Here is a 13,984-nt window from a genome sequence, read left to right on the forward strand (position 1 = left end):
AACCCATTTAGGAACTCTGTGATTTCTCATTAAGTCACATCATGGCCATATCAAACACATGTTCAAGGGCATCTCCCAAGAGCCCTTGTACACACCTCAGACATTCACAGAGCTCCCACGACTTACAACGGTGCTGTCATTCAGGCAGGATGAATGATTTGCACAACAGCGTTCATGTGAGGCTGGGAGGTGGCTCAGTGGTAGCGCACAGGGCCCAGACTCATCCCTAGGACATTTGCGAATACCAAGTCTTTCTTCTTAATCACAAAACTTCACCTTCAAGAGCAATGAGCCTGGTGTTACTAAAAGGAAAGTCTTACCAGAGCACAGCTTAGAATTAATACAGTAAACTAGGGCAACTGAGGGCTCAGTGGATATGCGCTTAAATATCTGAAGTTAACACAGTTTCTTCAAAAGCATTTGAGAGGATGTCATTAAATACACTTAATACAACTGAAGAGAAAATCAGCTTGACACCAAAAATAACTATCACCTTTACTAAGCAAATAAAAACAAAAACTTCATTTATTTGCAATTTCCAGAAGGTAATATACATAAAAACTCAATGCTGTATACAACAGATGTATATAACTAATCACATACACAAAATGAATATGTACTAAATTTTCAGAAACAAAACTTAAAATAAATAGCAATAATAAAACTTTGGAAAAAATAAACACATTTTAGTTGTGGAAAATATGATTTTTAATTATATACAGTTACATATGTAATAAAAGGCCATCTCCTCTTTTCCGATTGCACAAAACTTGAGACCAGTAAAAGCATATTTTACGGCATGTGACACTATAATCCCAGGCTCGTTTGTGATTACTCCAGGATAAAACCACTTACATTCATAATAGAGTAAAAGATGTGCAGTGCTGTTTGAGAAAGACCGCCTTCTCAGCTCACATTGACCTGCAGTAACCCTACAAAGGCTATACAGGAAATTTCACAAAAAGAAATCTCAAATAATTATTGCACCCACTTTATGCTGAATCAACAGCCAAAAATGGGCTTCTAAGTAAACATGGTAGTCACTGGATATTTTTAACACTTTAAAGATCTTTCCTTTGTCCTGGAAAATACTTTTTACTTAATGACTAGCAATCTCAGCTCAAGAAAAAGCCAGGCAAAATGAAGCTAGCTTTGTCTTTCCTCTCCCCATGAGCAAGTTAATCAGAGACAGGAGTTTCCCGAGTTCCCACAGAAGCAGACCTCATCAGGAGGGTCACCACATTATGCTCATTTAAAGAAACAACAGTAACAACGTATCCATTTACATTATGGCACAGCCCTCAATTTTGAGAAAAATACATTTTAGGGAGCCAGAAAAATTGCACAAACCGTAGGAACAACCTGAAAACCTTGTGGTGAAAAACACCAGTCTCTAGGGCGATAAAAAAATATGTGTGGGCTCAATACAAATATTTATATTCGGAACAGAAGCTAACAGAAGCCATTAAGCTGCTCGATACCAGCCAGTCACAGGTTATTTCCAAAGTGTCCACAGAGACTGCGACACTAGAATGCATAGAATACAGTGAAGATGTGGCTCTTCAGTCTGCGGCCATCGTGAAGCCGTACCCACGTCTGCGCCTTAATTAAGTACTGCTGATCTCGCTCATCTGCTCCACCACCTGCCCTAGGATCTCATCCACGACATCAACGTCGTAATTGACTTGCTGAAGATCCAGATCAGGCACAATCATAGCCAGCAGCTGTCCTACATTGACGCGAAGAGAACGAAGTTTGAGGCTGCAAATACAAGCAGTAATGGGTTAGGTGAGTGTTGCAATATAAATGACTTCTCTTAATGGGCTTAAAAATTAAGTGAAAATAAAAAAAAATCTCTGTGGAATGATACAGAATAAAAAGAAAAGTGCAACTTCCCTCAAAAACTGAACCTAATTAACCAGTTGATTCATCAAATGCTAGGCTAAATCCAAGTAGAATGTTTCATAAAACTAATGGCTCTTGAGACAACCTGGACTAGAAAAACACAAATTAGATATTATTTCCAACTTGCTGTCATCTAGGAAGGCAGAAATATGCTGATAAGAACACTAAGAACTAAAACATGGAACTTTGAATTCCACCTTCCCTTTGAGGAAAATAAACTGAATTGTTCTTTAATTATGTTAGGAAAAAAATTCTGTGGCCAAATAAGTATTCAAAACTGTGGTTTGAATGTTAAGCAGGCTTTGTTAAACTGTGAGATTTCTCTAAATGTGTCCTAGCAGACTTAACTGTTAGACTGCCGCAGCCCAGGTGAGAGAGAAGCTTCGACAGTTCAGGCCAGTCTGTACGAGTGTCTAAAGGACACGAGTCAGAACAGAAGCCAGCATCACCTTCTGTCTCACTTCCTGCCTCAAGCTCTGACTCCCCTCTATGAAAGATTATGACCTGGAAGCATAAACCAAACAAACCCTTTTACTCCCTTTTGCTTTCAGTCACAGAAGACAATAGGGTAATAATTTATTGTTTAGACTTGTAGCTCTTACAGAGGACCTGTGTTCAGTTTCCAGCACCTATGTAGTAGATAGCAGAAATCCTGTATCAAAAAGAACAAAACTCATCACTTCCACAAGATAAACAAAAGCCCAAACAAATATCCACTGATTTCTCAGTGAAGAGGATGTGCTAAAGACATGTCCTGGGCCACTTTTAGTAGATAGAGTCCTATGTCATGGTGAAATGCACCCCATTCTCAAAGATTCAGCCCAGTTTTCATTTTTTTACCCAAAAACCCAAACCATTTTCTACAATGTTCCTTTTCTTAACCTTCCGTATGAGAAGCTCTGCTGGGACCACAATGCCTGTCAGTGACGTCTGCAAACAGTGTCTACTGCGCATGTGCACACAGAGGTAGGTAGTGTTGGTGGTGACAGTTCCAGTACCTTTCCCCATCCACACAACTGCTGGATTCCTCGGCATTGCTCGAGGTTGAAACATCTGCTACTGCCTGCTGACTTGTAGACTTCAACTGTTCAATCTCAGTTTTGAGTTCTTCACACTGAGAACGGACATGGGATTTCTCTATTTCCAATAAATGAACCTGATGAAAAATAAATTTTCATAAGCATAAAATTTTAAAAATGCAGTCCAAGTTTAAGATAAGAAATGTAAAAAAACCACGGATGAAACTACCAACTGCTGAAACACATTAAGTACACATACACCCCAGCCATGTTTGTCTTTCTTTTCTTTAAGGGCTAGGGATATAGGGAAATCTACCACTGAGCACTCAGTTAACTTCCATCAGACAAGTCTCATTTACTGAGATTCACTTCTCTATCATGCTGTGGTGGTGAAGTGTTAATTACACACTGTAAGTGGACACTAGACAAGGGAAACATCAAGATGTTAATGCTGTCGTTTGAAAAGGCTCTCATGGGGGCTGGAGAGATGGCTCAGAGGTTAAGAGCACTGCCTGCTCTTCCAAAGGTCCTGAGTTCAATTCCCGGCAACCACATGGTGGCTCACAACCATCTGTAATTAGGTCTGGTGCCCTCTTCTGGCCTGCAGACATACACACAGACAGAATATTGTATACATAATAAATAAATAAATATTAAAAAAAAAAAAGAAAGAAAGAAAAGGCTCTCATTTCATCTACTTAATATAATTAAAGCTACAATAAAAGCTTGCATTAACTTGCTTATGTCCTGGCTGGGGGGTGGTGGTGCACGCCTTTAATCCCAGCACAGGGGAATCCCTGTGAGTTCAAGGCCAGCCTGGTCTACATGAGGTAGTTCCAGGACAGCTAGGACTGTTACACAGGTAAACCCTGTCTCTAAAAAGAACAAAAACAAAATCAAAAAAACAAAAACAAACAAACAAAAAATACAACAAAAAACCACACTTGCTTATGTTTTATCATTTAACACAAGAAAATTTATCATTCAGAGCGCATATAGGGCAGTGGTGCACTGGTTAAGAGCACTGGCTGCTCTTCCAGAGGATCCCACAACTATCTGCAGTCTCCGTCCAGGTGAGCCTACCCCCTTCATGGGCACCAGGAGCTCACAAGGTACAGACACAAATGCAGGTTAACACCTATACAACATAAAATATAAAGTAAAACTAAAGCCCTAACTTTACACTGGATGTAGTGACATACAACTTTAATAACAGTGATTAGAAGGCAGAGACAAGTGGATCTCTGAGTTTGAGGCCAGCCTGGTCTACACATCAAGTTCCAGGACAGCCAAGGCTACATAAGACCCTATCTTAAAGATAAAATAGTTAGGAAATTTGGGGCTGGAGAGATAGCTCAGAGGTTAAGAGCATTGCCTGCTCTTCCAAAGGTCCTGAGTTCAATTTCCAGTCATCCACATGGTGGCTCACAACCATCTGTAACGGAGTCTGGTGCCCTCTTCTGGCCTGCGGTCATACACAGACATAATATTGTATACATAATAAATAAATAATTACTTTTAAAAAATACTCTGGAAATTTGAAGCAGGGCATATACACAGACTACCATTCATATCCCAATAGCTAATATTTTTCTCTTTCCTCAGAAGAAAACCCCTCAGTAACTGCATTTTCCAGGCCCCAATAAGCCTGGAGAACATAAACTCTGCTTTCCTGGAGTCTGGAAGACACAGGTGCCACCGGTTGACTCCGCGCTGTCTCAGATCACAACTGCACAGTAAGAAGTACACCAACAACATACAAGGAGCCTGTGTTTGAACTGAGGAGTCGTCATTTTATTTGGACTTTATCATGTTGCTTGCACACAGAAGTTCCCTCCATAAACTGAGGTGTACTGGTTTTACATGCCACCATACCTAGCCATTGCACGTTGTTTTCTAGTACTCTCAACCCTGTTATACTGGTGGTGTATGTGTTTGTGTGTGTGTGTGCGCGCATGCGTTCAGTCAAGGAGCACAGGCTAGCCTCAAACTTACAATGCAGCAAGGAAGACCTGGAACTCCTGATATTTGACTCCATGTCGCAAGTGCTGGGACTACAGGTATTTACCACCACACCTGATTTAATGTGTAGCATTCATTTATCCATACGTTTATTTGATTATTGGTGTGTGTGTGCGCGTGCGTGCGCACACGCCCTCACAGACGGAGGCTTAAGGCAGACATCTGGCATCTTCCTTGATTACTGACTCTGCTTTCATTTACTGAGGCAGCATCTCTTTTTTTTTTTTTTTTTTTGGTTTTTTGAGACAGGGTTTCCCTGTAGTTTCTAGAGCCTGTCCTGGAACTAGCTCTTGTAGACCAGGCTGGCCTCGAACTCAGAGATCCGCCTGCCTCTGCCTCCCAAGTGCTGGGATTAAAGGCGTGTGCCACCACTGCCCGGCTGAGGCAGCATCTCTTGATAACGTTAGAGCTTGCAATTCCTGGGTAAGCTGCCATACCCACTGGGTTTTTAGGTAGGTGGTGGGGATCTGAACTTATCAAAATGCTTCTCCATATCCCTCTGTTCTGCCAGGAGGCCCACCCCTCATTTCAAAACCAAAGGAGTAAGAGTTATTCAATAAACACAATTATTCTACCACATGTTGGATGGTGACCGCGTTTGCAGCTTACCTCACTCTTGTACTGGTCCCGCTCCACAATGCACTTGTCCAGCTGTCTGAACACGTCGTCCAGCTGCACAGCCATCTCGTCCATTTCTCTTTTACTCTCGCTAGCGGAGCACTGGCTGCACTCGGTCTTCACCTGCTGCAGAGCGCTGCACTGCTTCTTCAGCCTTTCTATCTCCTCCAGAGCTTGCTGATACTGAGATCCTCCGTGGTCTGGGCTTTCAGATTTACCATTAATGCTTTCAACTAAGAACACAGCGTCGGTCTCAGTAGATTGGTGGCAAGTCTCCTTCTTCATGCATTTGTCGTTCATCTCTAGTATCCTCTGCTGTAAGACTTTTATCTCCTCAGTATACACGTGACACTGTCTCTTGTAATCGTCTCTTTCTTGTGTGACCGAAAGCAGCTCACTTCTCAGTTCCTGTAGCTGACGGCCAGCATCATCTGCTGACCTATCCGAGGTTTCCTGAACCTCGGCTCCGGCATTCACACAGGCGGGCAGCGTCACTGTGTTGTTCGCTACACCCACCTCATCTTCAACACTTTCTTCCTTTTTAACAACTAAGCCTGGGACTTCAGTCTGAGTGGAGGCAGCAGTGCCCTGATCACACCTGGAAGTGGAGGTGCTTGTTGAACTGGCCTGGGCACAAGCTTCAGGACTGCCGACAAGTTCAACCTGAACACCACTTTGTTCAATGTGGCTCTGTTCTGATTTAACTTCAATATCGTGATCTACTGAAGGTTTGGGGGTACTATTTTCTTCTAAAATGATGACATCTTCATCATCATCATTTCTGTAAGATGAATTTTCAAATGGAGGATTACTTAATCTCCGTGTCTTCACATTCAGAATTGAGGAGCAAGTACGGAGTCTCCGTTTCAGGCTGGAAGAAATTGTATACAGAAAATGTGAGTTTGTAAGGCGTGGGCATGAGAGAAGACAACTCTTCCTGCTGACAAGCATTAGTGAAGGAAGGGCTCATCTGGCTCAGTTTGAGGGTATAGTCCATCACGGCAAGGAAAGTACGGCATCAGGAGATCCCATGGTGATGGAAATGTGCGGCTGGGACCCTGACATCTTGGCAGAACAGGCAGAAATAGGACCAGCTACACACCCTCAGATCTATCCCAGGGAGGTATGACTTCTTCATTCTCAGTCTTCCGAGACCTTGAGGTCACTGTGCTAACAAAGGCATTGTAACAACTCTAATTATCTTAAAATCCTAATACTTAGGTTGATTTCTTCAAAATCACACCATTCAGTTCTAACATTACTTTCTCCTTTTTCTACTAGGAAATAATTAACTATTAAGATCTCCTCTCTCCCCTCTCCTTCTCCCTCTCCCTTTCCCTCTCTCTCTCTCTTTTGGAACAGGGTTTCTGTGTGTAACAGTCCTAGCTGTCCTGGAACTCACTCTGTATACCAGGCTGGCCTCTGCCTCCTCAGTGCAGGGATTAAAGGTGTGGCCCACCACACCCAGCTAACTATTGAGATCTCTTTAGAGTATCTTCACATGTGGTTTCCAAGCACTATAATAAATACAAGCCCCAAACAATGCCAGCCCCTCATGGCCCTTCTTCCCTTCTTGGAACTGTGAGGGAATGACAATGACATTTTCATTTTCACTTGACCATCCTTTTTCTCAATGATCAAAGGCAAACAGTATTCTCTATTATTTCATTTTGAGAGTTAGTCTGATCCAAGATTTTCCCTGAAACATCGAGAAGGAATGAAATTCCTTATCTAAAATCAGTAATGAGTGTGGCAGAGCCAGTAATAGCCTGGGGCCCTGGCCCTAGGGGGCTATGGATCCTGGGTACCCAACTCTTCCCACTGCACAGGGCTATGGCCATCAGTCCAGGCAGCTGTGTGCTCAATCTGTGTGCGTTCCCCTTGTTTAATACTGTTAACTAGCTTCCTGCTAACTTTTTCCCACTGTATGATAGTTTCTGCCGTCCTGCTCCCCCTTTCAGGAAATCCTGTACATAAGATGCTGTACTGACTTATGTGCTTGCTTGACATAAGGCATAGCTTGTGCAAGATCTTCTGACCCTAGTTTTCCTTAGCTCATTCACCTTCTCATCTGCTGTCCACCTCCCACTTAGGACCCCATCACTGAAGGATAGAGAGCCTGCTGGCCCAAGTCAATTTCACATAAAATGATTCTCCCAAATTAGTCTTCAGGCTGGGGAGATAGCGTAGGAAGTAAGAGTACTTGCTGTTTAAGAAGGAAGCAGATGGATCTCTGTGAGTTCCAGGCCAGCCTGCTACAGAGCAAGTTCCAGAACAGCCAGGATGGTTAACACAAACAAACCCTGTCTCAAAAAACAAAAAAACTGTTTTGTGTTTTGTCTGAATGCTATACCCAGGGAGGCCAGCAGGGAACACCAGATTCCCGAGACTAGAGATACAGATACTGCATGGGTAGCTAGTGCTCTTGCTGGTGAACCATCTCTAGACCCTCTGTCTTATGCCACTTATGTCAGGGAAGGACAGAATAAATAACTAAGATGGGCACTGGTCATTATAAAGGCAGTGACTTCTATACTACATACTGTTAACAGCCCCTAGACCTTAGCACAACTGACACCATGTTAGAGGCACCATTCTAAACTTAAACCCAGCATACAGGCCCAACACGTGCCAAAACAGGAACAAAAGACCTCATCCATCAAAGACCAGGTCCACAGTTCCAGGGTCCAGGAAAGTCTCCAAATATACAAACGTCATATTTTGGCTTCTGTAGTTCTGCTTCTTGCTAACTACACTTGCTAACTGAAGTGTACCAACAGGGTATGATTTCTATGCCTTGTGCACAATAGGGAGGTACTCCCACCACTAAACTACAACCCTGGGTCTCCCATGCTTCTTGCTTTGAGATGGGTGGTATAAAGGCCCAGAACTCTCACCCTGTAACTCCAAGCAGACCTTGAACTAAATTTGGTTATCCTAGAAGCTGGAATTATAGGCTTCTGCCACCAACCCAGCAAGAGGTAGAGATCTGATCAAACCACATAGTACATTATACACACCCACCCATGTGCATGTAAAATCTTGTTTTCTCTCCGCAAACAATAGTCTTAAGGCTGGCCTCAAACGCTCCACAAGTGAACATGGGCTTGAACTCGTGATCCTCCACTTCCTGAGTGCTCATGTGTTATTGTAACTCCTAGCTAACGATTTCTAGCTAACTTAAATATGTGGTTGAAGAAGTAGGGAGAATCCTTAAACTTTTCACACTGATGTGAACTGTAACCTCTTAGAGCTGCATTGGTGCTGCAGAGGAGCCACCACTGACCCGCTGGTCTCGGGCTCAGACTGAGGTGAAACAAGGTTACTCATGAGCCTCGCGGCAAAGGAGCCCCCGACTTCCGAAAGATGCGGTCTTGAAACACTCTCCTTCACAGGGGAGAAGCTCTGACTCGGAACATTTGTTGGAAGAAATAACTCAGGATTAATCTGTTGGAGGGAAAAAGAAGGATCTTAAAGGACTATTTTAATGTAAAAGTTACCAAACACAAGATACATACAATCAGTTTTGCTTTCACCCCAGAAGATACTGAGACATATCCTAAGCATGTGGATTTTTTTCTTTTCTTTAAGGTTTATTTATTATGTACACAGGGCTCTGCCTGCATGTATGCCTTTGCGCCAGAAGAGGGCCCCCGATCTCATTACAGATGGTTGTGAGCCACCATGCTTTGGCTGAGAATTGAACTCAGAACCTCTGGAAGAACAAGCGGTGCTCCTCTAACTGCCAAGCCATTTCTTCAGACCCATATGTGTTTCTTTTGCTAACCAGAAATGGGTGAATGAATTAGTGAACTGATCCAGCCTGCTACAAGGGTAGCATGGTTTCACATCTTATTGTTTGTATGTCTGTCCATGTTTGGTTGTGTGCGCACATGCGGACTCAAGCTTGTGAGGGCAGAGGCCAATGCTGGCTGTCTTCCTCCCTCATTCTCCACTTCATGTCTTGATATAGGGTCTCACTGAGCCTGAAGCTTGCCCATCTGGCTGGAATGGCTGGGATCCACCTGTTTCAGCCTTCCAAGCACTCAGTTCCTCATGCTTGCACAGAATACACCTGGCCAACTGAGCCATCTCCAGACCCACTGTGACAATGTTAAAGGGAATGAAGAAATCTGACACCCTCGTGTGGACACACATGCAGGAAAACCAATGTACACAGAAAGAAAAAAAAGCTGACTTTTCCCTAGCACCATTGACGGTGATACGGCCCCTCCCCTTCAGGCGGGATGCTGCAGTCTAGTCTGACCTCGTGAGACACAGCTCTCATGCACTCCTCTCCTCCTGTCCTCTGGGCTCACAGTCTCCCCACCACCTCTCCCTTGACGTTTCCTGAGCCCTTGAGAAATGGGTATGATATTCACGTCCCATTTATGGTTGTGCATATCACAGACATTAGTTTCTTCATTTCAGCAATTCTGAGTTTCTGACAAGATTTGTAAAAGGTGGCCTTACTTGGATAATACTCCACTAAATATTAACTGGACAGTCTAAAGAAGCTGTTGGGCTAGGAAGACTTGGGGAAAAGAGCAAGAATGGGTACCAAAGGAAAAAAAAAGGCTAAATTCAACAGGCTCCTTTCAATTGGTTATAAAAGTTCAAAACTTATAGAATTCTGTATCAGTTAAACCATGTGCTTCTAAAAATTAAGACAGATATAAAATGGAAGGATTCATTACCGGAGTGATCATTTCCAGTTGTCTGATCTTGTATTTCTCCTTGCTGCTTTAAAACAAAGATGAGAAATTAACATCTTGATATCTACCCTATTATTACTTCACAATCCCAATTTCAAATGATGTATCTATTTCACTACCAAGTTATTCAAATATCTACAATTAACTTACTTTCAATTTTGTTATAATCAGTGGTGAACATTTGACTATGGAGTACCCATCCCCCCGCATTCTCTCCTTTAATTAAAAAAAAAAAAATCTCAGGGAAGGGTTGTGGTGCCTGCCGAGCAAAACTGAGAAACCAAGTTCGAATGCCCTAGAGTCCACATAAAAGCTGGGCATGACAACACATCTAACTCCAGGGTTGCGAACGTGGGGCCTGAAGGATCCCTGGCATTCAGTGGCTGGCAAGTCAAGCTCAATAATGAGTTCCAGCTAGTTAGAAACTCAGCCTCAAAAGAGAAAATGGGAGAGCCTGGTGCAGTGGTGCATACCTTTAATCCTAGTACTTGGGTGGTGGAGGCAGGAAGATTTCTGTGAGTCTGAGTACAGCCTGGTCTATATATAAAGTTCTAGGCAGGAAGGGGCTACATAGTAGCACCTTCTCAAAACAGAAGCAGAGCAAATGAGGAGGACAGCTGACACTGGCCTGTGGCCTCCATGTGCACATACAGACACACAACAGACACATGAAAGGTCTCAGCCCTCATGTCCAGTTTATCACTGCAGCCCTCCTGTTCCCTATCCCACCTCCATTTCCTGTTTATCCCTAGTCACGCACATACACCCTTACCACACTGGAAAGATTGATTCAGAAATGACCCCCTTCACAAAACTTACTGGTCCACATTGTATCTGCCTCCCCAAGTCAGAAGCAACTCTCCTTTGAGCTCCTAACACAGGACAGTGCCTTTTACAGATAGACTTCACCTGTTATGTAGAGATGCTCTGTCTGCATGTATGCCTGTGCTCCACACGTGTGCACTGCCCAAGGAAGCCAGAAGAGGATGTTGGGTACCCTAAGACTGGAGTTCCAGGTGGCTATGAGCTCCCACATGGGTCTAAGACTCAAATCTGGATCCTCTAGAAGAGCTTTTTAACCTCTGAGCCATCTCTCTGAACCCAGGTCATCAACTCTCCTTGTTACTGTAGCCACCTTTTCTGTCAAGACGTAGGCTCGTAACAGGCGTGCTTCTGAACAGCTCATCTACTACAGCTCAACTCTCAGGACAGCAATGAATGCAGGTCAGTAAACACGGCCCCACAGCACACGCTGCCCCAGAAGCAGCACTGCTGTGCTCACTACACCCCCTATCACACCTGTGCCGGACATGACGGGCTCATTTCTCACCACATTCAGATAGCACTCACGTCTTTTTGTAGGTTTTTTCGTAAGTGGGATGTACTAAATCCTCATCTTCAGGTTCTTCTGGAACGTCACAATTTCTAGATCAAACAAAGAAGGAAAAACAAAGATCACACAAGAATAACACATTAACAGTCCTGTCCAAACACCTCCAACAGTGCTTTCTGCCTTTCCAGGAAGGGCATGACCAACATATGGTACCTGAACTGTGGGTCAGGGTTATTGTAGCAATACCATTTCTCTGGAAGCTGATCTATTCCATCTGGTAATTTTCGCCATTTTAGACAAGCATCACACTGAACCCATGTCTGATCAGGGCGCTTCCTTTAACAAAACAAGAACAAAATATTAAAATGGAATTATAGACTCAAGTATTTCATTTATTTTCTGTATTGCTTCCATACTAAATATCTGCTTATTTCCAATCCTCAAAAGTATGTGATAAAACTGTATTTAATGTATAATTAAGTTTTTAAATGCTGGCAACTTTCAAGAGGTTAAGGTCACATACCAATTTTAATAGAACAAATGTTTTCTTTAATCCTAGCCCTTAAAAAGTAAAAGGATGTCTATTAAGTTCCTGGCCACCCAGGGCTATAGTGAGGTCCTGCTTTAAAGAGGGCGGGCAGGGGTGGGGGGATGGGAGGGAGAAGATGGTGGTAGGGCGCACTTCTAATCCCAGTACTTGGGTGGCAGAGGTCAGCCTGGTCTACAGACTAAGTTCCAGGAAAGCCAGGGCTATAGAGAAACCCTGTTTTGAAAGATGAGGTATAAAAATGTGGGGGGAGATTGTCTTAGGGAGAGGTGTATACAGCCATCTAGAGAGATAACTCATTGGATAAGAGTACTTGCTTTCTTCTAGAGGACCCGGGTACAGGTCTCAGCACATACTTGTAAGCCAAACACAAATATACTTACGTAAAAGAAAATAAAAAACTATAAGACGCATTAGACATAAGATTTTCTCTTTGTTTGAGACAGGGTTTCAACTCTAGACTGACTTCAAAGCATGTAGACCAGGGTGGCCTTAACTCAGAGATCTACCTACCTCAGCATCCTGTATACTGAAATTAAAGGTGCATGTCACCATGCCCAGCTGTCTTCAAGTTCTTCATCCTCTACTCTTGGCCCACTGAGTGCTGATCACACATCTGACTCACAATAACATTTGCCTGTGTATGTTTGTGTGTGCACATGTGACTGTAGAAGCCAGAGGTCAACCTCCAGTGTCTTTCTTTAGCAACACCATCCATTCTATTTTTTTGAGGCAGTTCTCTCGCTGGCCCTGTAGGCAAGGATTACAAGTGCATGTCCCCATGCCCAGCAATTTCACCTGGGTTCTAGGATCAAACTAAGATACTCACACTTGCCAGCAAGTACCTTATTGCTTGAGCTATCTCTCTGTGCCCTCCCTCACCTTTTCAATACAGTTTTTAAACAGTGGGTATGAGCATGGGGCAAACACCTTTCATCCTAGCACTTGGGAGGCAAAGTCAGAATAACCTTAGAGAGTCCTTGTTGCAAGCCACAAAAGCTGAATTATAGATCAGTAAGATGCTTGCCCAGGAGTAGGCCCAGGGCTTAGAGGCAGAACAAGTACTCTGTATAAACAAGGTCCTGTTAACATAAAACCTCAAATGAACTTAAGGCTTACAAAGTTTTAAGAGATGAAACTAATCCAATAACCCTTGTTTCCTAAGATTACTGTTACCTTTCCAAATCCAGACAAAGTTTTTATGCTTTCAAAGGCACAGGCACGGTACCTTGATTATGTTGCCTCTCACTACATAGGGAGGGATCTTACTCACTGTTCATTTACAGAATTAGCAGTATGTGCTACGTGTGGTTATATTTTGTTTGTACTCTAACAAATAAAGCTGGCTGGAAGATCAGAGGATGGAGCTAGCTACTAGTTAACCATAGATGTTTGGAGGTCTGTATAGACATACAGTGATATAGCTGGGCAGAGAGAGAAATATAAGGCAGGAGGAGATAGGAGGTCAGCCCTTTTCAGCTGAGAAGTTAGCAAGGTAAGAGCTGGCTGGCTGTGGCTTGCTCCTTTCCCTGATCTTTCAGCATTGCCCCAATACCTGGCTCTGTTTTTTATTATTAAGACCAATTAGAATTTATGCAATAGCTACATGTACTAATGAGCACATGCAAGGCATTACACTCTACAATTCTTTTTTAAAAATTTATTTCATTGTTTCATTACACTCTACAATTCTTTTTTTAAAAATTTATTTCATTGTTTCATTTTACGTATATCAGAGTTTTGCCTGCAGGTATGTCTATGCATAACACGAGTGCCTGATGCCCAGAGAGGCCAGAAGAGGGTGTAGGGTTTCCTGAGACTGAGC

The 13,984-nt window shown here is 43.1% G+C and overlaps 1 protein-coding gene across 1 annotated transcript in view; it reads right to left on the minus strand.

Annotated features, from left to right (window-relative positions):
* Positions 1–507: 507 nt before the first annotated feature.
* Morc3 (MORC family CW-type zinc finger 3) overlaps positions 508–13,984 on the minus strand; it is a 47,708-nt gene continuing 34,231 nt past the window's right edge. The window contains 7 exon segments of the mRNA XM_038345195.2: positions 508–1,761; positions 2,904–3,061; positions 5,556–6,435; positions 8,851–9,011; positions 10,262–10,307; positions 11,630–11,704; positions 11,826–11,948. Coding sequence (XP_038201123.1) covers positions 1,608–1,761; positions 2,904–3,061; positions 5,556–6,435; positions 8,851–9,011; positions 10,262–10,307; positions 11,630–11,704; positions 11,826–11,948 — 1,597 coding nt within the window. The 3' untranslated portion in view covers positions 508–1,607.

Source organism: Arvicola amphibius, chromosome 10 (genome assembly GCF_903992535.2).
Source record: "Arvicola amphibius chromosome 10, mArvAmp1.2, whole genome shotgun sequence".
Taxonomy (NCBI): Eukaryota; Metazoa; Chordata; class Mammalia; order Rodentia; family Cricetidae; genus Arvicola; species Arvicola amphibius.